This window comes from Gopherus evgoodei, chromosome 9, assembly GCF_007399415.2.
Source record: "Gopherus evgoodei ecotype Sinaloan lineage chromosome 9, rGopEvg1_v1.p, whole genome shotgun sequence".
Taxonomy (NCBI): Eukaryota; Metazoa; Chordata; order Testudines; family Testudinidae; genus Gopherus; species Gopherus evgoodei.
The window spans coordinates 104,661,020-104,683,843 of NC_044330.1; the positions used below are offsets into that span (position 1 = coordinate 104,661,020).

Genomic DNA, 22,824 nt, shown 5'->3' on the forward strand with positions numbered 1-22,824 from the left:
TCTAGATAAGACAAATAAAGGGTGGGAGGAAGGAAGGCACCTTATTGCCATTTTACAGATGAGACATTGAGGAGTTCAAAGACTAAGTGACTTGCCCAAGGTCACACAGAAAGACCCTGGCAGAGCTGTGAACTGGACCCAGCACAAGCCTATGGCCTTGTACCCCCTTGTCTGTATGTATTGTCATAAATATCATGTTGGTGGAAATGTTTTGCATATATTGTACCTTTCACCAGAGGAATGCAAAATTTCTATGAGGCTGGGTATTATTGTAAGATAATTGGTTTTTTGGTCCTGTTAGGATTTCTCTTCGTTACTAGACTATTTTAGCCTTTGCTCTAACCAGAGCATTACCTTTTGAATAACACCAGCGTGTAAATGCTTTTTTTAGGTTGAGACCCTTATACTTCACATGATCTTTGCAGTAGCATGACGTGATTTATGTTTCTTTTAGTAAATCAAAGCAAGCAGCAAATACATGGATATAAACTGCCAGTGGTTAGGAGGGGAGCTGGGGAGTATCAAAGCAGAGGGGTGTCAATGTTCAGAGCCCACTTCCACCTCCCAAACAGAGGAGGGTCCCTATAAATAAAGTCAGTTTTGATCAGTCCTGAACAAAAAAATTTCAGTGCAAGCATGCAACTGGGCGTACTGAGGCTCACCATCTGGCAGTGCTCCTGGTCCAGCCTAGAAGCAGGGCTGAGCCAATTTATAGTTGGAGGTAGAAAACCAGCATTTTCCACCTTAAACCTTGTGACTTTGCTTTGTTTTAGGATGAGCAGGGAGTTCCCAGCGGGGTGTGAACCTCCCGCAAGCTTGAGGGAGCTTGGAGCCAGGGGGCTGGGCTAACTCCATCTTGCCTAGAGCCAGGTGAGAGCTGAGAAAGTCTGATCCAGAGCCAGAGCTGCCGGGGGCTGGGCCCAGCTGCAGGTTCCCCTGTGGATCTGCCCCTCCTCCAGCAATAAGGGATTTTGCTTTGGGTCTGGTCCTGCCCCCGCCTCAGGAGGGAGCCCCGTGCAGAGCAGGGCCAGCTGCCCACGTCCCGGGGGGCGCCCACCCCCTTAGCGGCCCCTTCTCTGCCCCCCGGGCTACTCCGGAGTCACGCCGCGGGCGGGCTCCTCTCCCGCAGGGAGCCGCCTTCCCCGGGCAGTGGGAGGGGCCGGCTCCGGCTCCGGCTCCCGCTCCGCCCTGCGAGGCGGGCGATCCCGGCTCCTGATTTTCCTGGGGGCCGGTCCCGGCCCTGCGCGCCCTCCCCTCTCCCCACCCGCCTGCCGCCCGCCCGGCCCCAAGTGCGCCCAGCCCGCGGCGCCGCTCAGAGAGCCCCGAGCGCGCCCCGCTGCCGCCCCCGCGCCACCATGCCCCGGCGGAGCGCCTGCCTGCCCCCGCTGCTGTGCACTTTAGCCGCCTGCAGCCTGCCGCTGCTGCTGGCCGCCGAGCCCGCGCCCCAGAACTGCTCCGAAGTCCGGCGGCTCTACGTCGCCAAGGGCTTCAGCCAGGGCGATGCGCCCAGCCACGAGATCAGCGGTGAGGCGCGGGGCGCGTGGGGGCGCGGGGCTGGTTGCGGGGGGGCGCAGGGCTGGTTTGCGGCAGGGGGGTTACATGGGGGCTCAGGACGGGTTTGCGGGAGGGGGTTGCACGGGACGGGGGTTTGCAGGGTGGCGCGGGGCTGGTTTGCAGGGGGGTTGCATGGGACGGGGGTTTGCAGGAGGGCGCAGGGCTGATTTGCGGCGGGGGGGTTTGCAGGGGGCGCAGAGCTGGTTTGCGGGGGGGTTGCATGGAGGCTCAGGACGGGTTTGCGGCAGGGGGGCTCAGGACGGGTTTGCGGGAGGGGGTTGCACGGGACGGGGGTTTGCAGGGGGGCGCAGGGCTGGTTTGCGGCAGGGGGGCTCAGGACGGGTTTGCGGGAGGGGGTTGCATGGGACGGGGGTTTGCAGGGGGGCGCAGGGCTGGTTTGCGGCGGGGGGGTTTGCAGGGGGGCGCAGGGCTGGTTTGCGGCGGGGGGGTTTGCAGGAGGGCGCAGGGCGATACGCGTTGTGGGACCCGCAGGCTGGGGCAGGGGTCCGGGCGGGTGGCGTTTCCGTGGCTCCGGGCTCCTTCCCTTTGTCAGTCCGGGCTGGGATCCTTTGGGCTTGGGATTCCTCTGCCCTGGCTCAGGAGCGATCCCAGCCAGCCGCCGAGCGACGGGGGGAGGCTCCCGGGCAGACGTTGCCTCCCCCCGCACCCTGCTCCTCCAGGAGAGCCGGGCAGGAAGAAAGTTCCTTGGGAATGTAGGCCCCCCCATCCCCCTTCCCTTTTAAGTTTTACCATGTTCTTAAGTGGCGGGGTGTGTTTTTGTCCAAGGGGCGTAATCAGGCGCCAGCTCTTTGCATTCAGGGAATACTCGGCGGTGGCAAATGAGTTTGTAGCTCTAAAATGTGTGGTTATAATTCCCCTCTGCAAAGGCAGGGACACCCACGCCAGGGGAGGGGAAAAAAAGCGGGGGGGCTTCTCTGCCTGCAGAGTGGTTTGAAAGCTGAGTCAAAACCAGCCAGTGGAAAAAGCTTGAAGAATGTGGACAGAATTCAGGAAGGTATTTTGAAAGATTTTTCTCCTGACCTTCGGGTTAATTGCACATGCAATTACGGGCATTTGAAAAGACGGATTGCAGGAAATCTTAATCTATGGCCTTGTCTACACTACAAAGTTGCAGCGCTGGTGAGGGGGTTACAGCGCTGCAACTTAGGATGTGTACGCACCTGCAGGGCATTACCAGCGCTGCAACTCCCTGTTTGCAGCGCTGGCCGTACACCCGGTTGTGCCTTGGGTGTAGAGGATCCAGCGCTGGTCATCAGGTGTAGACACTCACCAGCGTTTTTGTTGACCTCCGTGGAATAAGCAGGTATCCCAGCATACCTGAGGAAGCCTCTCTGGTAATTAAGCAAACTCCACTGCCCTCCAAGCAGGTCTCCTTCCCCGCGGTGTGCTCTGGCGTTCCCCGACCCCCCCTCCAAGCAGGTCTCCTTCCCCGCGGTGTGCTCTGGCGTTCCCCGACCCCCCCTCCAAGCAGGTCTCCTTCCCCGCGGTGTGCTCTGGCGTTCCCCGACCCCCCCTCCCAGCAGGTCTCCTTCCCCGCGGTGTGCTCTGGCGTTCCCCGACCCCCCCCTCCAAGCAGGTCTCCTTCCCCGCGGTGTGCTCTGGCGTTCCCCGACCCCCCCTCCAAGCAGGTATCCAGCCCCGCGGTGTGCTCTGGCGTTCCCCGACCCCCCCTCCAAGCAGGTCTCCTTCCCCGCGGTGTGCTCTGGCGTTCCCCGACCCCCCCCTCCAAGCAGGTCTCCTTCCCTGCGGTGTGCAACAGCGCTGCAGCGTGGCCACATCTAATACCACTTGCAGCGCTGGTTGCTGTAAGTGTGGCCACTCTGCAGCGCTGGCCCTATACAACTGTACTAATACAGCTGTAACAACCAGCGCAGCAAAATTGTAGATGTAGACATAAGTTTTGTTTGGAGATGGTCATGCAAATGAGGAAAGGCTAGTCCTGCTCACGTTTTTGCACTTGAGGTGTTTAGAGAGAACCTTTTTGCTGGTGGGTATTTGCGATGACTTTTTTTGCACAGGGATATTTTGTGAGGAATTCCCAAATCTCCTCCCAGCTTACTGCATGATCTAAAGCAAACTGTGAGAATGAATTTAGGATGGAATCCGCGATAACTGATGTCATAAAACCGTGTCCACTCCCCACTGGGTTTGGGTTCTTGACTCTGAGGAGCTCCAGAAAATCCTTAATCTTGGTTCTGACAGAGTAACAGGTTTAAGAAACATCTCAGGAGTTTTGAGAACTACCCTTCCTTACAGTTAGTAAGAGCCTTTCCTGGTTAAAGTGGGGAGGACGGAGGAGAGAAAAGAAATGAAGAGTTCCTGGAGTGGTTTCAGAAAGCAAATAATGGAGGGGAATTTTGTGCCTTCAGAATGCTAAATTCCACCATTTTTACTTAGCAGTCACAGTTTCCTCTACTTAATGAAGTTCTTTGGTGACTTGGACTAGCTGTCTATTTATTGAATTGAGTCCAGTCCCAGGACTAAGTATCATCCCTGACAGATTTTTGCCCCAGATCCCTAAGTGGCCCCCCCTCAAGGATTTAACTCACAACCCTGGGTTTAGCAGGCCAATGTGCAAACCACTGAGCTAGCTGTCTATTTATTAGACAACAGGATGACTTTTTAAAATGTGAGTGACCCAGGCCTCTTTTCCCCAAATTATGTCACTTTGCTCTACCTTTGCAGTTACCAAATGATTTGTACATAACCGATTAGGCACTGTTTGCCCTTAAGCTGTCTTTCTTTTAGCAATCTCAGATAGATGCTGATGTTGCAACAATTTAGTACTAAGATGTGAAAAAATTACGTAGTCCTGAAGGCCGTTTTCAGCCCTCCCCTGGCAAAAATGGAGTTAGCCAAGATTCACCCTGGAAAATAGGGAATGCATTTTTACCCTTGATGCATTTATGAACAGTATTGTCTTTAAGTTTGTGTCTCATTGTCATACTTCAAAGAGGCGATTCTGTTAGAGTTGCTTGATGTCAGCAGAGTGGGTTTTGAATCCTTGACTGTTATTCATGAGAAAAATGTGAATTGTTGCTCAGCTGCTGGTGGTGAATCTATCTGTGGTGTTTTGTCTAGGCAGGAGTCCTTAAAACAAATCAATATGCAAGAAATGGCTCTTTTGACTATATAGACTAAGATTTCAGTGACATCATATGAAATCAAACTGCCCTTTTTTTGGCAAAATGACGTCTCGAGAAACAATTTTGCACATTGGTCCACAAATATTTGCCCATTGAAGGGACAGGAGTGTTATTAGTAGCCAGCAGTAGGAAATGGTAGTTAATGTGCTCACACCCAAAACATTTTATTCTTTTTGTTTCATCCTTCATCTCCCTCCCAGGGCTGCTGCTTTTATTTCCCCTTTTGAATGACCTACTGGACTGCATTCTCCTGAGGAACAAAGGAAGTGCTTTTTTAGCTGGAATCCTTGGGAGACCACCAAAGACTCCAGCTCATGCTCTGCAATTTGGCACTACTTTCAACAATAACAAAAATGCATGACTGAATGGCTCAAAAATGTGGAGTGTTAGAGGCATTCATCTGCGTCTAGGACACTGTCACAACACAGACAGACCCAAGTAAATACCTTTAGACTGCTAATAGAGAAGCAGGGGTAATCTTTACCATTGCTGTGCCCTCCAAATATGCATATATTATCCCCTTCACTGACACAAACTGAAATGATTTCAGTCAGTTGTACTTTTATGTTGTCATGAGATGCATTTAGCATACAGCTGTTGGAATCAAAGCATGGGTCTTTTTGCTTCTTCAAGAAATGTTTTAATGAGAAACACCCGAATGCTTTGAGCTAAAATACTCTGCTACCGCCCCACCCCCTGTGCTTTTTAAAATGGTTGTGTTGATTTAAGATCAGCACTTGGGTCAGTGTAACTCTAAGGGTTTGCGCAGGCTTCCCAGAAGCCACTATATCTTGAGGATTTGACCTCGTCTTCATTTCTGTATCATCATTAAGATGATTTGATGTGCTTTGGAGGGTGTCAGGAGTACATCATGCTGACAGGACTTCCATTTGAGGTCCTAACGGGGCTGTCAGCTTGACCCTGTGCTTTTGAAATAAGACGTCAGAGAAATGTGATAATCGCAAGAGATTATTTAACAAAAAGAGGGTTCCCTTGTTCAACTTGCTCATCGAAAGTGTTAATTAGGTTATGTCCTTGTCTCCCCAGGGATAAATGAAATCGTGGCATCAGGCCTTATTCGCAAAGTGACAAGTCTTGGAAACTTAGCATTAAGATGACATCTATGGTTTAAGCCTATTTAGAAGAGGCAACCAAGAATCTTTAAAAAAAATAAAAATAAAAAAATTGAGTGGTCTGTGAATACTGTATTGCCTTAAAGGGAAAGTTCATGTTAAAATCCAGTTAGTTTTAAAGTTAAAACTAGTTTTAGATACTACACTTGCCTAATCTTCGTATTTAACCCCCCTCACCAATTTTGTCTCCCCTGTTGCTGTTTCAGCATCCCACATGAACAGGGGAAACTGAGGTCCCGATCTTGCAGTCAGAGCCACACAAACATATCTTTATATGACCCCTTGGAGCTCTATCCACTATCGTCGTCACTGGGTCTCCATGCTGGTTAAGCATCTGTCTGCGTGGATCTGATGTAGGATTGGCCCCAGGTGATAATTACATGGAAAATAGTGAATGTGACGCAAAGCGTTCTCATATGAATACAGTGGATAAAAATAGAGGTTGCAGTAATCTTAGATACTACTTGTTACGTTTTCAGATGGGGGCAAGTTGTTTTAGTTTTTTGTAACTCTTTAAGAGTAAGTCACTTTGCCAAGCCCCTGATATTAATTTGCTTGCTTTAGAATGTGCAAGGTCATATTTTCGTCCACTCATAAGTGTAGTAAGCAAAGGGAATTGAAAACACCATATGCAAAATCTTGGCTGCGTGGCAAGAACCAAGTTTCAGCAACACGGTAATTTTTATATATAAATCTTTTAACCTGTATCCCATTGGGGCATTTATGCAAACTACTAAGAGTGTTGTCTGCCTGAATTTAACAACTCACTAAAACATGTACATGGAGGAAGGGATTTAAAAGGGGATGCTTCAGGGGGCAATTGTAATGTTGTGGTGGAAATAGGGCAGTTTATTGCCACACTGAATTTTTATTATTGAAATCAGTTAGGTTATTTTTGCCAGTTTGACAATCAGATTTTGCTTGATTCTTCAGTCGCTTGTAAACTTCTTGCTGTAGTAGTATAGACTAAGCCTCTGAAGTGTTTCCTGAAAGTTGTGGCGTGTGTGTTGGTTGTGGGGTCCCCCCCCCGGTCGTGCCATCTCTACAGTCACAACAGTGAACTGCCACCACTGGGAGCTGTGGGGGGCTGTGCCTGCAGGCGGTCAATGTCAGCAAAATGTCTCCTGGCCCGCCATCAGATTAACCTGATGGGCTGCAGGTTGCCCACCACTGCCTTAGGTAGATGGGTGCCTTGGAGGAAGGAAACAGAGATTGGATTATGAAGCTTGTCTAAGTTTGTTTTGGTGGTTTGATATTCTTCTCAGCTCATCTGGCTGAGCACCTAATTTGCACTTTCAGCAATTGTTAAAATTAAGGATGAACAGTTAGCAGTTATTAAATTAATATAATTCTGTCTAATTAAGCACATGAAACTCACATTCTTAATAGAAGTGCATATAAAATGACTCTCTAACTTAGTGGGGGGCATAGCTCAGTGGTTTGAGCATTGGCCTGCTAAACCCAGGGTTGTGAGTTCAATCCCTGAGGGGGCCACTTAGGGATCTGAGGCAAAAATCAGTACTTGGTCCTGCTAGTCTAGTAAAGGCAGGGGGCTGGACTCAATGACCTTTCAGGGTCCCTTCCAGCTCTGTGAGACAGGTATATCTCCATACCTGATGTATATATTATTACCATATTTATTTCCCATAGGAGAACTAGGTATGCATAACTCTTCTTTTTCTTCACTTCTTCTAACTAAAACAGTCAAATTCTACCAGACAATTTTAAAAAAATATTCGCAGTATTTTATTCTCCACAATATTAATATTCACTGCGGATTGCCTGTTCATAGTCACCTAGGAGTCAGATCTAAAATTGGTTTAGACCAAGTTTAGAACCTAATTACAGTATCCATAAATGGCAGGTTATTATCTATGAACATGCTGTAATCTTTCTTGCTAATGTAAATGGTCATTTCCTTTCAGTAGGTAATATGAAGTATTACTTAGAACAGCTGTGCTGCTGACCAATTCATATTTGCTTAGTGATCAGTAAAAGTTGTCTGATACATTTACTTGTAGAGTAGAATATATGAAACTTTTCTTTTTATGCTAAGTGCCTCCTTCAGATGTAACAAAATGCGACATACAAATATGTATGGAGGCATTCTATAATTCCCTCTGCAGATGGCTTTGCTCTGTGGAATTGTATTAATGAGATACACCCTATTCCAGATCCCACCTGTAGCCCCAACAATGTTGTTGCTGTCTTGAAGCTTATGATAGGAGTAATATGTAACGCATCTAGTCTGTTACTGGACATCCCAGGAATTGTGGGATTAGGAGTCTCCCTTTGATACTGACAGATTCAGAAACTGACAGACTTGTTCTTTACATATAAAATAATAGGTGGCTGGGAGAGAACACAGGCTGTAATTCACTCGTGGCTCTACTGATGCACATATCACAAGAGTGCAGTTCGAGTATATTGGGAGTCGATGGGGCGCCCTGAGAGCCAATGCAGCCCAGTGCACAGCCTGCGGGCATGTGTTTATAATATGTACCTTTTCATATATTAAACAAACCAAAAACCCTAAAATTCCCATACATATTCTTAGCTTTGCCTTTTCCTTTTTATACTGCTACTAATGGCCACCACTGTATTTTCTGGTTCACAGAGAAACTGCTGAAGGTGGTTCATTATGTAATGTTCAGTGTGAGAAACAGGAATGATGGATGCATGTTTTGAGGCTTATGGCGATGTCAGGTCTAGGGACACTCTGCACAAATCAGTTCTGGCTTGTATTTTGTTGGCGGTGCAGTCCGACAATGATCCATTTCTGAAAATGTAAAGCCATGGCCTGAAGGTTGTCAGGGATAGAATTCTTGTAACATGTCCCTGGGACGGGTTCTGAGTCTCGTGCTCTAAAGACCTTCTCCTCTCTCAGAAGCAGTCTGTGAATCCACGAGTGGGATTTTCCAGCTTCTGGTTGTAGTTTTTACCTCCTGTGATTATTACTAAATCGACTCTGGCAGGGATGCCACCTTTCCTGTACATGGCTCATAAAATGCTGTTGAAGTACGATGTCTTTTTTTTTCTATTTGACCAAATGATGATATATATTTTTCTTTGTTTCCTTAAGAAAGGATACTTTGTAACGATTCTGTTCCCATAGCACGTTGCAAATCTCCAAGTTCAGACACTGAAAGTATCATTCAGTATTGAATCCGTGTGGTTCTAGATTATAGACTCATAGACTCTAGGACTGGAAGGGACCTCGAGAGGTCATCGAGTCCAGTCCCCTGCCCTCATGGCAGGACCAAATACTGTCTAGACCATCCCTAATAGACATTTATCTAACCTACTCTTAAATATCTCCAGAGATGGAGATTCCACAACCTCCCTAGGCAATCTATTCCAGTGTTTAACTACCCTGACAGTTAGGAACTTTTTCCTAATGTCCAGCCTAAATCTCCCTTGCTGCAGTTTAAGCCCATTGCTTCTTGTTCTATCATTAGAGGCTAAGGTGAACAAGTTTTCTCCCTCCTCCTGATGACACCCTTTTAGATACCTGAAAACTGCTATCAGGTCCCCTCTCAGTCTTCTCTTTTCCAAACTAAACAAACCCAATTCCTTCAGCCTTCCTTCATAGGTCATGTTCTCAAGACCTTTAATCATTCTTGTTACTCTTCTCTGGACCCTCTCCAATTTCTCCACATCTTTCTTGAAATGCGGTGCCCAGAACTGGACACAATACTCCAGTTGAGGCCTAACCAGCGCAGAGTAAAGCGGAAGAATGACTTCTCGTGTCTTGTTTACAACACACCTGTTAATGCATCCCAGAATCATGTTTGCTTTTTTTTGCAACAGTATCACACTGTTGACTCATATTAAGCTTGTGGTCTACTATGACCCCTAGATCTCTTTCTGCCATACTCCTTCCTAGACAGTCTCCTCCCATTCTGTATGTGTGAAACTGATTGTTCCTTCCTAAGTGGAGCACTTTGCATTTATCTTTATTGAACTTCATCCTGTTTACCTCAGACCATTTCTCCAATTGGTCCAGATCATTTTGAATTTTGACCCTGTCCTCCAAAGCAGTTGCAATCCCTCCCAGTTTGGTATCGTCCGCAAACTTAATAAGCGTACTTTCTATGCCAACATCTAAATCGTTGATGAAGATATTGAACAGAACCGGTCCCAAAACAGACCCCTGCGGAACCCCACTTGTTATACCTTTCCAGCAGGATTGGGAGCCATTAACAACTACTCTCTGAGTACGGTTATCCAGCCAGTTATGCACCCACCTTATAGTAGCCGCATTTAAATTGTACTTTCCTAGTTTATCTATAAGAATATCATGCGAGACTGTATCAAATGCCTTACTAAAGTCTAGGTATACCACATCCACCGCTTCTCCCTTATCCACAAGGCTCATTATCCTATCAAAGAACGCTATCAGATTAGTTTGACACGATTTGTTCTTTACAAATCCATGCTGGCTATTCCCTATCACCTTACCACCTTCCAAGTGTTTGCAGATGATTTCTTTTATTACCTGCTCCATTATCTTCCCTGGCACAGAAGTTAAACTAATTGGTCTGTAGTTTCCTGGGTTGTTTTTATTTCCCTTTTTATAGATGGGCACTATATTTGCCCCCTTCCAGTCTTCTGGAATCTCCCCCGCTCCCATGATTTCCCAAAGATAATAGCTAGAGGCTCAGGCCATGTCTACATCTAAAATTTTGCAGCGCTGGTTGTTACAGCTGTATTAGTACAGCTGTATAGGGCCAGCGCTGCAGAGTGGCCACACTTACAGCAACCAGCGCTGCAAGTGGTGTTAGATGTGGCCACACTGCAGCGCTGTTGGGGGGCTTCAAGGGGGGGTTCGGGGAACGCGAGAGCAAACCGGGAAAGGAGACCAGCTTCGCCGCGGTTTGCTCTCGCGTTCCCCGAACCCCTCTGCAAACCGCAGGGAAGGAGACCTGCTTGCTCAGGGTTCGGGGAACGCGAGAGCAAACCGGGGAAGGAGACCAGCTTCGCCGCGGTTTGCTCTCGCGTTCCCGAACCCCCCTGCAAACCGCAGGGAAGGAGACCTGCTTGCTCGGGGAACGCGAGAGCAAACCGCAGCGAAGCTGGTCTCCTTTCCCAGTTTGCTCTCGCGTTCCCGAACCCCCCTGCAAACCGCAGGGAAGGAGACCTGCTTGCTCGGGGAACGCGAGAGCAAACCGCAGCGAAGCTGGTCTCCTTTCCCGGTTTGCTCTCGCGTTCCCGAACCCCCCTGCAAACCGCAGGGAAGGAGACCTGCTTGCTCGGGGTTCCGGGAACGCGAGAGCAAGCTGGGGAAGGAGACCAGCTTGATTACCAGAGGCTTCCTCCTTCCACGGAGGTCAAGAAAAGCGCTGGTAAGTGTTTACATTGGATTACCAGCGCTGGATCACCAGCGCTGGATCCTCTACACCCGAGACAAAACGGGAGTACGGCCAGCGCTGCAAACAGGGAGTTGCAGCGCTGGTGATGCCCTGCAGATGTGTACACCTCCTAAGTTGCAGCGCTGTAACCCCCTCACCAGCGCTGCAACTTTCTGATGTAGACAAGCCCTTAGATACCTCTTCTATTAACTCCTTGAGTATTCTAGGATGCATTTCATCAGGCCCTGGTGACTTGCAGGCATCCAACTTTTCTAAGTGATTTTTTACTTGCTCTTTTCTTATTTTCTCTTCTAAACCTACCCTCTTCCCGTAAGCATTCACTATGTTAGACATTCCTTCAGACTTCTCAGTGAAGACCGAAACAAAGAAGTCATTAAGCATCTCTGCCATTTCCAAGTCTCCCGTTACTGTTACCCCCTCCTCATTGAGCAGTGGGCCTACCCTGTCCTTAGTCTTCCTCTTGCTTCTAATGTATTGATAAAAAGTCTTCTTGTTTCCCTTTATTCCCATAGCTAGTTTGAGTTCATTTTGTGCCTTTGCTTTTCTAATCTTGTCTCTGCATTCCTGTGTTATTTGCCTATATTCATCCTTCGTGATCTGACCTAATTTCCATTTTTTATATGACGCCTTTTTATTTTGTAGGTCACGCAAGATCTCAAGGGTAAGCCAAGGTGGTCTTTTGCCACATTTTCTATCTTTCCTAACCATCGGAATAACTTGCTTTTGGGCCCTTAATAGCGTCCCTTTGAAAACCTGCCAACTTTCCTCAGTTGTTTTTCCCCTCAGTCTTGATTCCCATGGGACCTTACCTATCAGCTCTCTGAGCTTACCAAAATCCGCCTTCCTGAAATCCATTGTCTCTATTCTGCTGTACTCCCTTCTACCCTTCCTTAGAATTGCAAATTCTATGATTTCATGATCACTTTCACCCAAGCTTCCTTCTGCTTTCAAATTCTCAACAAGTTCCTCCCTATTTGTTAAAATCAAGTCTAGAACAGCTTCCCCCCTAGTAGCTTTTTCAACTTTCTGAAATAAAAAGTTGTCTGCAATGCAGTCCAGGAACTTATTGGATAGTCTGTGCCCCGCGGTGTTATTTTCCCAACATATATCTGGATAGTTGAAGTCCCCCATCACCACCAAATCTTGGGCTTTGGATGATTTTGTTAGTTGTTTGAAAAAAGCCTCATCCACCTCTTCCGCCTGATTAGGTGGCCTGTAGTAGACTCCCAGCACGACATCACCTGTGTTTTTTTACCCCTTTTAGCCTAACCCAGAGACTCTCCACACTTCCATCTCCTATGTCCATCTCCACCTCAGTCCAAGTGTGTACATTTTTAATATATAAGGCAACACCTCCTCCCTTTTTCCCCTGTCTATCCTTCCTGAGCAAACTATACCCATCCACACCAACATTCCAGTCGTGTGTATTATCCCACCAAGTTTCAGTAATGCCAATAATGTCATAGTTGTATTTATTTATTAGCACTTCCAGTTCTTCCTGCTTATTACCCATACTTCTTGCATTTGTATATAGGCATCTAAGATACTGGTTTGATCTTGCCTCCCAGCTTCGCCCTGACCCTCCTTCCTCTCTGCCATTATAGCCCGTGCTCCCTCCTGTTTCCAACCCATCTCCCAGGTCTTGTTCCCCACTTACCTGTGGGCTTTGCTCACCTGTCCCCGTCGAACCTAGTTTAAAGCCCTCCTTACTAGGTTAGCCAGTCTGTGCGCAAATAAGGCCTTTCCTCTCTTCGAAAGGTGAACGCCATCTGTTCCTAGCAGTCCTTCCTCGAATAGCATCCTGTGGTCGAGGAAGCCAAATCCCTCCTGGCGACACCATCTTCGCAGCCAGGCATTCACCTCCACGATGCATCTGTCTCTGCCCAGACCCCTACCTTCAAGATGATGCCATTGCTACTTTAAACTGGTTAGCATGGCATCGCTTTAGAGTAAGGAGAGGTTCTTCTTGCTCCCAGAGTGAGTCACTGCTCGGGGTTGGGATAGGGGTGATAAGACTTGTCCCAAGATGCGTGTTAGTGACTGTGATGGAAAATTACTTTTTTTTTTTTTGTTTTTGTTTTTTGTTATAAGAGTTCTATTCACTCTGCCCCGAGTTGTCAGGTCAGGATGTAAAACTTTTCTGCCCTTAATCTTTTTAATTTTAGGAAGTCACTGATATAACACGACTAATTTCTCTGACTGTTGTTTGCACTGAACTGTACTTTCTCCAATTCAAGTTTTTGGAGCAGTGTTTTGTTAGACTGCAGCAGTGTGTGCCTTCGCAAACTGCAGTGTTAAGCATGTGGTTCACAGGGACTGCTTGCAATGGTCCGGTCTGAGTGGGAGTATCATTTTCCTTGGCAGGCACTTTGTAGAAAGTACTGTTTCTTGTGCCAGAATAAGCAGTTATTACATTCCATGCAATTTATAGTCAAATTATTATCTATTGTTAAAAGTGCCTGAAATGATCAGATGTGTCCTTAGGTATGTAACCTTGATTAAGACTGAATGACCGTGTGCATGAGGCCTCATCTACACAAACAGTGTGTTTTAATATTGTCTTGTAATTTCCGGGAGACTTTCTGTGGCTTTCATATGTCGAGAGGCTTTTTTATTTTCCAGTGAAAGTGAACTACAACAAGACCAGGGCAGTGGCTAAGCACTGGGCATATTACTGCAGAAGCAGGTTTGCACGCAGCCTTGGGATTCCACTTGCATGCGCCAGTGGAAGGAAGGGGTACTTCTTGGGCAGTGGAGGACAGAAGTAGTGCTTTCCATTGAAATTTCAGACCCACGGTGGCTGCACGTGAAACGGTTTTGCATTTTTGGTGGCTTATCCGTTATAACTGAAGAGGGAAATGAAGTCAACACAAGACTGTCAGTGCATGAGCAGCAGCCGATGGCAGTGCTGGAAATACCTTTGGGAGAAGCACCCTCTCTTTCTCACCAAAAGAGGCTGGGGGTGGGTGGAAGAATAGCAGAGACCTCCATCCGACACAGCAGCCAAGTGTTAGTCGTGGGAGACCCATTTCCTTCTACTGTACCAGTCACAGCGGCCAGTAGGTTTTAGGGTTCAGAATGGTAGGTGAGAGGTTCTCCTCCCTTCCTGCAGCTAGATCTGGGAAGGGGCTTCAAGGTTATCAGTCACATCTGAACAAGAGACTAATACAAAAAAGAGCATCCCATAGCAGAGCCCAGATGCACAGCCTGGTAGGAATCCCAGGGCCTTTCTCCTTCCCAGCAATATTGAGTGCACCTGGCATTGCCCTAATAGAGCTCTGGTTGGATGTACATCTCCACCTGTGGCTAGCAGGTGTTTGGTAAATTTTCTGGAACCCAGTTCATGTAAAGTGAGTTGTTGGTTTCCATAGCACACTGGAGTTCACATGCAGGGAAAAACGGCCTTTAACAGTTGATATCTTGGTCAGCAGTAGGATGGGTAGAGAAGCCAGGTTTGAAGAGATGTGCGGCTAAGCTGCCTTCTCATTCCTTGAGGGCAGAGTAACTTAGGGAAGCCTGTTCCCAATACAGTGCAAATGGAAACTAAGTACACCCTTTGCACAGTCAGGTAACTGACCAGTGGAACGGATTATGGAGGGATGCGTTACATTCTCCATCACTTGATGTCTTCAGATAGAGCTTGGATGGCTTTCTAAAAGAGAGACACTAGTTCAGTTGCAAGTTGTTGGGTTGGAGGCAGGAATCTCAGGGTGACGTTCTCTGACTTGTGTTACGCAGGAAGTCCATCTAGATCATCACAAGGGCCTTGAACCTTAACATCTAACAACTTCTGTGACTTTTTTTAATACATAACTTCTCTGTCTAACATTTGTTAACCCAGCACCTTTCACAAGCAATGACATTTGCTTGAGCAAAAAGGATGACAGCTATGTTAATGGGTCCTACTTCCTTGGGTGCAGAGAAAAGAACTCAACTAGGTACAGTTGGGTAGAGAACTTCTTTTATGAGGACTTTGATTTTGTTAATGTTAGTCAGTAATCTCTCTCAACATTTTTCACATTCTTTGTGCTTTTCTCTTGGGATTATGAAGGTAACTGTTTTTTTTTTTTTTTTCTTACCCAAATCCCTAAAATATCCATTGTACTTTGCCAGGTTCCCTTGCGGCGTTCAGCCCATTGCCTGGGAGACGACAATGTGCAGTTCACTGTAATCGACGTGTGTATGTTTGTATTGTGAGCAGCCTTTGCACAGCTGGGTGGGAGGGGGGGTTGTGCCTGCATGGCAGCATAAGCACTGGCCACAAAAGACCCCAAGCAGGATGGAGTATAACAAGGAGGGAGGGGTGAAATTAGGCTAACTAGCAAGGCTGCACAGTGAGATCTATGCAAATGGAGTCAGCAAAGAGAAATGGGAAAATTCCAGGTCCTGAGAATCTTAAAGCCAGACTGGAAAAAGCAAAGTATGAGAGTAAATTAGGGAACAATCCTGCACTGGCTTTGGAATGGACCAGATGCCCTCAAAGGACTTCTCCATCTCTACGTTTAAAAGAAGTGAGAAGGAATGCACTGTCCCAGTACTGTGTAATTGTGGAGATGGCAGCATGCATGCATCTCTTTAAATATATATTGTGAGCGTGTATGTAATGTATTTTTTTAGGATTCCCCAATACTGATTTTACTATAAAAACAATATTTTGGTACCTAACTAACTTTTCAAAGTAAAATCAATTTTTTCTGGACTCAGGAAGGTTGTAGGAAATGAAATACTTTGGCTTTTTTTTTTTGGTTAAGGTGTGCAAAATATGTCCCTTCAACCTTGATAGAAATTTTATCTACTGTTGAATTTGCAAACCAGAAAGAATAAATCGTATTTGTGTTCATAATAACTGACTTTGACTTTCTTGAATGTGCGCTTTGTCACTTTAGATAAGGGAATGCATTCAGACAAAAGAAGTTGCTCCAGAATGAAACATTTTGAGCAAGTATTTCTCTTCACATTGACCAGTTTAGAAAATGAGAATTGTCTGTTTTTTTTAAGCAAATGCAGATGGGTGCAAACAATGACAAAATGTGTAAAATGTTTTCTAGCAGTTTGTGGGACTAAGGGTTCTTTTTATAGAGAATATCCTGAAGTATTCAGAAAGCAAAAATTCTGTGAGACTTCCACATTGTCAACATTGCGTGTTCATTTTAATGCTGTTGGTTTTTCGCATATTCATAGGAAATTGAATTTGTAAAGAACCACAGTAACCAATAGCTATTTTCTTCTAAAGGTCACTGTTGGGTTAGTGAATATATTAAGTACTGTATTTAACTCCTCATAGTTTGTATTGCTCTTCCAGAAATGTTGGCCTAAATTTTCAAAAGTGACGAATGAACCTGAAAGGGACCTGATTTTGCAGAAAGCACTGAGTCACATTTTATAAAAACCAGGCTCTTCCTGGTGTGTCTGTGCCCTCAAAAATTGATGCACCTACTCATGAAAAGTTGGTCCATAAAGGCTTTACCAATTCTTTTGAATGGAGGTGAAATCAAATGTCTACTTGTTCCACTACGCTGACTTACCCCATCAAAACACCTTTGTGCCCTGCCAGTATTGTCTTCGCACAGTTCTGTGACGTCTCTGTGTGTCTGGTTCTGTAGGAACAGTGGTATGTCTGGTTTTCTTTAAGCCTCCAAAATATGATATCTGCGTGTTTTTTGTGTGGGAGAATTAGTGGTGTCCCACTGAGTACACCTTAAGGACCTGACATATGCTGGAGGTGTTCTGAAGGTAGGCACGCCCAAGGGTGGGTTATTGTTCCACTCTTGGAAGAACAAGAACGGAGGTGAGTGATGATTAAATATGAACAGTAGAGAAGAGTAGTGCTGCTTGTCCTCCACGTAACTGACGCCCCCAGATACTTTGCTTGTGAGAGCTCACTGTAGTGACTACCTACGCTTCTTCCCTTCTGGAATGGAACTCGACTAGCTGCTGTAGAACATCGTGCACACACATTTAGTGTGGGTGAGAACTTGAATTGATGGCAGCGTTTTAGAAGGGGGATAAGAAGACAGGATTTTTTATGGAGCCAAAACCAAAAAGGCATCTAAAGCAAAGGTCCAAAGACAGCTAAAGGCACCGCTCTACTTCTCCTAGTTTCAAATGTCAATTACTTGTCTTTAGTGTGTGTGTTTGAATGGAATTGATTTAATGTTCTCCTAGAAAGGCAGCAATCCCCCCAGCTCCATGTACCCTAGGAGTTCAAGGGATATGCTAGCAGAGGAATCTAACTTTACGAAAGTATAAGTTGGACTCTTCATAAACTGTGCAAACACACACTAAATTGTACAGTCAAGTGGTTACAACAACAGTGCCTTTTGTCTTAGTGTGTATTTCGGCTACCACAGAGATTTGCGCTCCCCCCTCGCTCCTCGAAAGGTCTGTATGAGGTTAAGCCTAAACTTCATACAAGAAGAACACTGAATTTGTTTTAAGCCAATTGTTCCAGTCTACAAACTCAGGCCATCTTTAGGGGAATTGTCACTGTGCAAGACAGCTATGGGAAGTTCATTGCAGGGGAGAGACTGTGAGATCAGAAAAAACTTGTGTAAAAAGGGGTTTATTCACTGTGACAGCGTCTTGTTGTGGCCAGGTCTCTCTCCCATAACTCGGCCCTCTGGCCAGGTTGCAGTATTTGTCTTCCCCTGTTGGGGTAACAAAGTTTGACAAATAATCTAATGCCCTTACAACAGGTCTTTAGCATCAACTCTGGGACCCATGATCTAGGCACCCTCTTGGCATGTCCTTGTCCCCTTTGATCAGGAGGCTTTATGCCACTTTGCCACCCGGACCCTCCCTCTAGTGTAGAGGGAGGGTCCGGGTGGCAAAGTGGCATAAAGCCTCCTGCATTTATAACTCCATTTATAACTGCATTTGCATTTATAACTGCAGGAGAGGAAACAGCTGTATCTTTGAGTTCAAGCCCAGGGATCCTGTAACCAGCAACCAAGGTCTCCACAGTCCTACTCTGGGCTTCTTCCTATCCAGCAACTTAATCCAGGGGGTTGGGTAACTGGAGCCACCATTACAGATCTCCAAGGGTTTTCTCCCTTTGGGTTTATTTTGTGGGAGATGACTGTCCTTAATTTATTACTTGTTTCATAGCTGTTTGCCTGAAAGAAGGTAATGATTGAATGGGGCAGGGCTAGAGCAGCCAAGGACCTGTCCACACTCGGGTGAAAGGTGTGCTTTTAAAATGTAGTGGCTGTTGGGTTTTAAAATCCTATTGGAGACAGGGCGAATTGTAGGGTTAGTTGGGCGTGAACCCTGGGCACCACTTCAAGTTCACCTCAACCAACTAAAAGCTGTTAAACTACAGTAGGGGTCCAACAGTGGAATCCTAAGGGGGGATCCATGTTAGGAAGGGAAGAGAGAAGAAACACATGGTGTATGAAACGGGCAGAAACCAGCGTACACGTGAGGAGTAAGTGCTGTATGCCACTGATTTTTATTTATTTATTTTTCTTTAATCTAAACTCCCCACTGTTTAGTGTGTGGTTCCAATATAAAATTGTTGGCACCGTAAGACCCTACATTTTTCTTCTTTTTTTGCCCAGTGGAAAAAGAAATGCTCCGGCAGCGTTTTCAGTACTGATCCAGTTCCAGATTCAGTTCTATTTACATTACAATTCTGGTTTACTTACAGTAGCTCTCATAATAAGATCACTTTCCCTTAGCACAGTCATTTGTTGATTCAGTTCTGCATACTCCCATCGCCTCTCTGCTCTGAAACTTTGGTGTCTCAAGTGAAAGGACGTTACTTTTTGCTTGCTGGTCAGACAATCTGTAAGTGCTTTTGAGTCTTAACCTCCCTCCCTAACTTCCAAAAGACCCTGGCTAAAAGCTCAAAACTTTTAACTGCAGGAGAGGAAATGAGTTTGATATTGTTTTAAGCCAGTGGTTCTCCACCAGTGGTATGCGAACCCTGGGGTATGCAGAGGTCTTCCAGAGGATAGGTCACCTCATCTAGATCAGTGTTTTTCAACCTGGGGGTAATGGGATGGGTTTAGGGGGGTTGCAAGTGCAGGGCTGGCATTCGACGGTGGCAAGCAAGGGTGCCCCATAAAACTAAATTGCATGCTTCAGCCCTGGGTGGCAGGGCTTGGGCCTTAGACTGCTGAAAGGGTTACAGTAGGCTGGAAAGGTCGGGAAGCACAACTTTAAGCAATTTCTATAATTGCAGAGAATAATAGTGAGTTTAGTGTTAAATCCAGTTTGCGTAATTTTTCAGTACAGTTCTAATCCCTTTATAATAAACTTGGTTTTAGCTCCTGTCAGTCGAGAGGAAATCCACTGACAAATTTCATCAGCACGTAGGAGGATAGTCTGGTAACATTATCTCTGAGATCCACAATTCCAGAAACACTAATCTTTGACAGTACAGCATGACTGCTGGATTAGCTTTTACAGCTTGGCCTTGATCTAATACTTGGATGCTTGCTGTATCTGAAGAATTCTGAATGGTGGAGGTATTACACTATAGGTTACGATTGGTGACCTGCAGCCAGTAAGTGTAAACAATAATAGCACTTAGACAGACAGGGTTTGGGTAAAAACCTAAAATAGCTCATTTATTATTTTATCTAATAACTCACTCACTTTCCGGTATCTGGAGTGATACTGTGGAAAGATAGCCTCTAAACATTCGGTATGAAGAAACCTAAGAACAGCAACAAAATGATGGTAAGTGAAAACCGTTCAAACACTGGCTTTTCCCCCCTACCTACTGGTTTAAATCATAAAAGGCCTTTATGATGTGAAGCTAATAGAAGTGCAGAGTTGCAGGGGGTTGGGAAAATGAGATTTTTAACTCCAGTTTTATTTCTTTCTCTTGCAAGGTTCTCAAAATGCCAGTAAACTAGTATCAATGAGTGGGAGTCTTATCAAGGTGCTCTGTACTGTGCCTTGGGGTGGCATGAATCACTTGTGGGGTGGTGAAGGCTGCTAACATAATGCATGTTGTTGGAAAAGCAGATGCAATACTGGAAGTACTTAAATGTCAGTTTTTAAATTATTGCTGGCCTGAATCACAGCAGCCATGCATCTTCCTCCCTTTGGCATCAAATTATCTTTTATAAATATATTTGGAACAACTTGCTGCCCATGGCAGATTAACAGCTCAACTACTAAAGGGAAGATGGGCCAACTGGGATGAATGGGGCTTTTTTTTTTTCTTTTGAACACTTTGTATATCTATAATGTACCTCATCTGTTGCTTCAACTCTACTCTCTTGTCTTATCTCTTGTGTCTGCCACAGTCTCTCTTCTTACTTATGTAAGTAACTTACTGTCCACAGTTCTGTTAATGTTTAATAAAAAATTAGTAACCCAGGTCCCAAGCCCGCAAAAAAACCCTGCTTCTACAGAGCACAGTGCAAGTTTGGGGCCTCACATGCATGTTCCATTTTTCTCTCTGGGTTGATTACTTTAAGCAGAGCCCCATTTGGTTCCGAACAATCTAATAATGACAGTTGAAATCTGAGAAGCACCGAGATCCTATGGAGTATGGTGTGGTGTCTTGTTCTGCTGCTGACTGGCCATCTGCCCATTCTTGAAAATGCTGATCAATAAGGAAAGGAACTGCAAACATAAGGGACGGCAGAAATCCACTGGCAGGGAAGGAGAATTTAACAGTTATATAGAATCTTTGGCCCAAAATCTGCTTTGTTGCCCCAGGGGAAATTGCAAGCCTCCCCACTGGGCGCATCCGGAGTCACTCCAGTCCAGTGACTCTGCATATAAACAGGGTAATGGAGAGCAGTAATTGTCTCTTTGGTCGCTCATACCCTGAGCCTAAAACAAGCTTATTGGTGAATATTAGGAGTGATTTGTGAAATCCTTCATGGGGTGGGTGGTGAGAACCCTGCACAGGACTTGAAGCTGCCAAACAAGGAGAATATTCCCTCCTAATACAGGCCCTGATCCTGCAGGCTGTTTCCCATGAGGGAGCCCCCACTGAAGTCCTAATGCTTTGTCACAGAGCCCGACTGAATGGATACATGCAGTGATCTTGCAGGGATATAGCTAATAAAATTAGTTGAACTCATTCCTCTACTTCTTTAAAGGCTCCTTTTCCATTATAAGGCAGACGTCATCACACACACATCCTGGCTTATGAGAACAGCCAGCCTTTTCAGAGGTCTGAAACTCAAGGTAGCTACCAGAAGAGCTGCCAGTAATACCTCAGAGGAGGTGGAACTGCTTTTATACTTTATCTATTCTCGGATCAGTTCCTATAATGCAGTATGTAAGTAGCTCAGGCTGTCTTGTGTGACTAGAAACTGAGTGTCCAGTGTTCAAAGCATTTTAGACGTGAGTATGATCATTAATTCCTTGTCTTTATAGTGTTTTTGCAAGAGTGAAAACCTAACAGGAAACTGAAAAAAATAGTTCTGATGAGTAAAGTTTAATTTCTGAAGAACAAAATATGCACCAAAGGCTAAATGAGATTTCCTCCTTGTTAGTGAGTTATAACTTTAAAATATTCACATTATTTCCTGAAAGATTTAGAAATAATTATACAGCACTTAAAAGCCAGGCATTGCCAGATAAACGTAATAACACTATAATTTGTACTGGAGGCCGTGTTTCTTGTGAATGATAGCTTTGTTTAATTTTATAACGCCGCTTCAAAATGTGTGCTGGTGAGGGGCTGTCAAGTAAATTGGGCCTGTGAATTCGAGACATTATTTTGTGTAGCCTAACAGCAGTTTTTAGTGTCCAACACTTTGCACTGGACAGCCTTTTGTCGACTGCTCCAAGTTATCCTTTCCTGTACTTTGCCATGAATCGTTAACTACCTGAGTGAAATACATGGAGCTGGCTTCTGCCTTGTATTGTATGAGCTCCCTTGTGCTACCCTGGGATATTTTTCTACTGTGGTTTTTAAGTCTGAGACCAGGAACACTGAATAGGCTCAGTACACACATTTTATTTCCATTACCCAAAGTAGGAGTCATGCTTAGTTACAGCCAGAGACACTTCAGCAGCTCTGGGGATAACAAGATAGCTGACAGACTGGAATGCAGATTTATCAGGGGCAAAACCTGACAAAATTCCTCATTCTGATTCTTTTTATATAGGCCCTTCATTCTCTAGCTATATATGCATGCAACAACCCTTCGTGCTGTCCGCAAATACTGTTAATAGGCCTGTACAGCAGAGTTTAATGTGTTTTCTGTGATTCAGCTGTTCTGCCTCAGACAGTGGTTTGGCGTGTGTGTGGGGTGTGTGTGTGTGTCCCTTCCAGAACCATTTTAAGGGTTTATATTTTAAAGAGCAAGTATTTGCTCCAGATGTCTGGGTGTACAGCCACACAATGTAAATTTTGCTGCATGTTGCCTTTGGACTGGTGGTTAGGGAGGCTGCTGGGCAGTTTAAAATAGGAGTTTTGTGGTATGAAATCAACTTCCCTGCGCTTTGATTCACATTCATTACTCCCTCCCCTTCCCTCTCCCCCCCCACCCGAGCAGAATGGTTTATTGACTTCAGTTACATTTTGACATAGGCCTGTTTTTTTGCTTTTAGTAGTACCTAGAAACAACTGGATTTCTTTTAAATAATTGGAGCATCTTATACTGTCTAATGCAGAACAGT

General features: G+C 45.5%; 1 protein-coding gene across 2 annotated transcripts in view; it reads left to right on the plus strand.

Annotated features, from left to right (window-relative positions):
• Positions 1-1,351: 1,351 nt before the first annotated feature.
• The window catches only part of GPC4 (glypican 4), a 109,720-nt gene continuing 88,247 nt past the window's right edge, over positions 1,352-22,824 (plus strand). Inside the window, exon 1 of one of the 2 annotated variants that reach the window (XM_030576101.1) lies at positions 1,352-1,524. In XM_030576101.1, coding sequence (XP_030431961.1) covers positions 1,356-1,524 — 169 coding nt within the window. In that variant the 5' untranslated portion in view covers positions 1,352-1,355. Of the gene's footprint in view, positions 1,525-2,397; positions 2,570-22,824 lie in introns of those variants that run through there. The other variant, XM_030576102.1, reaches the window with a different exon arrangement.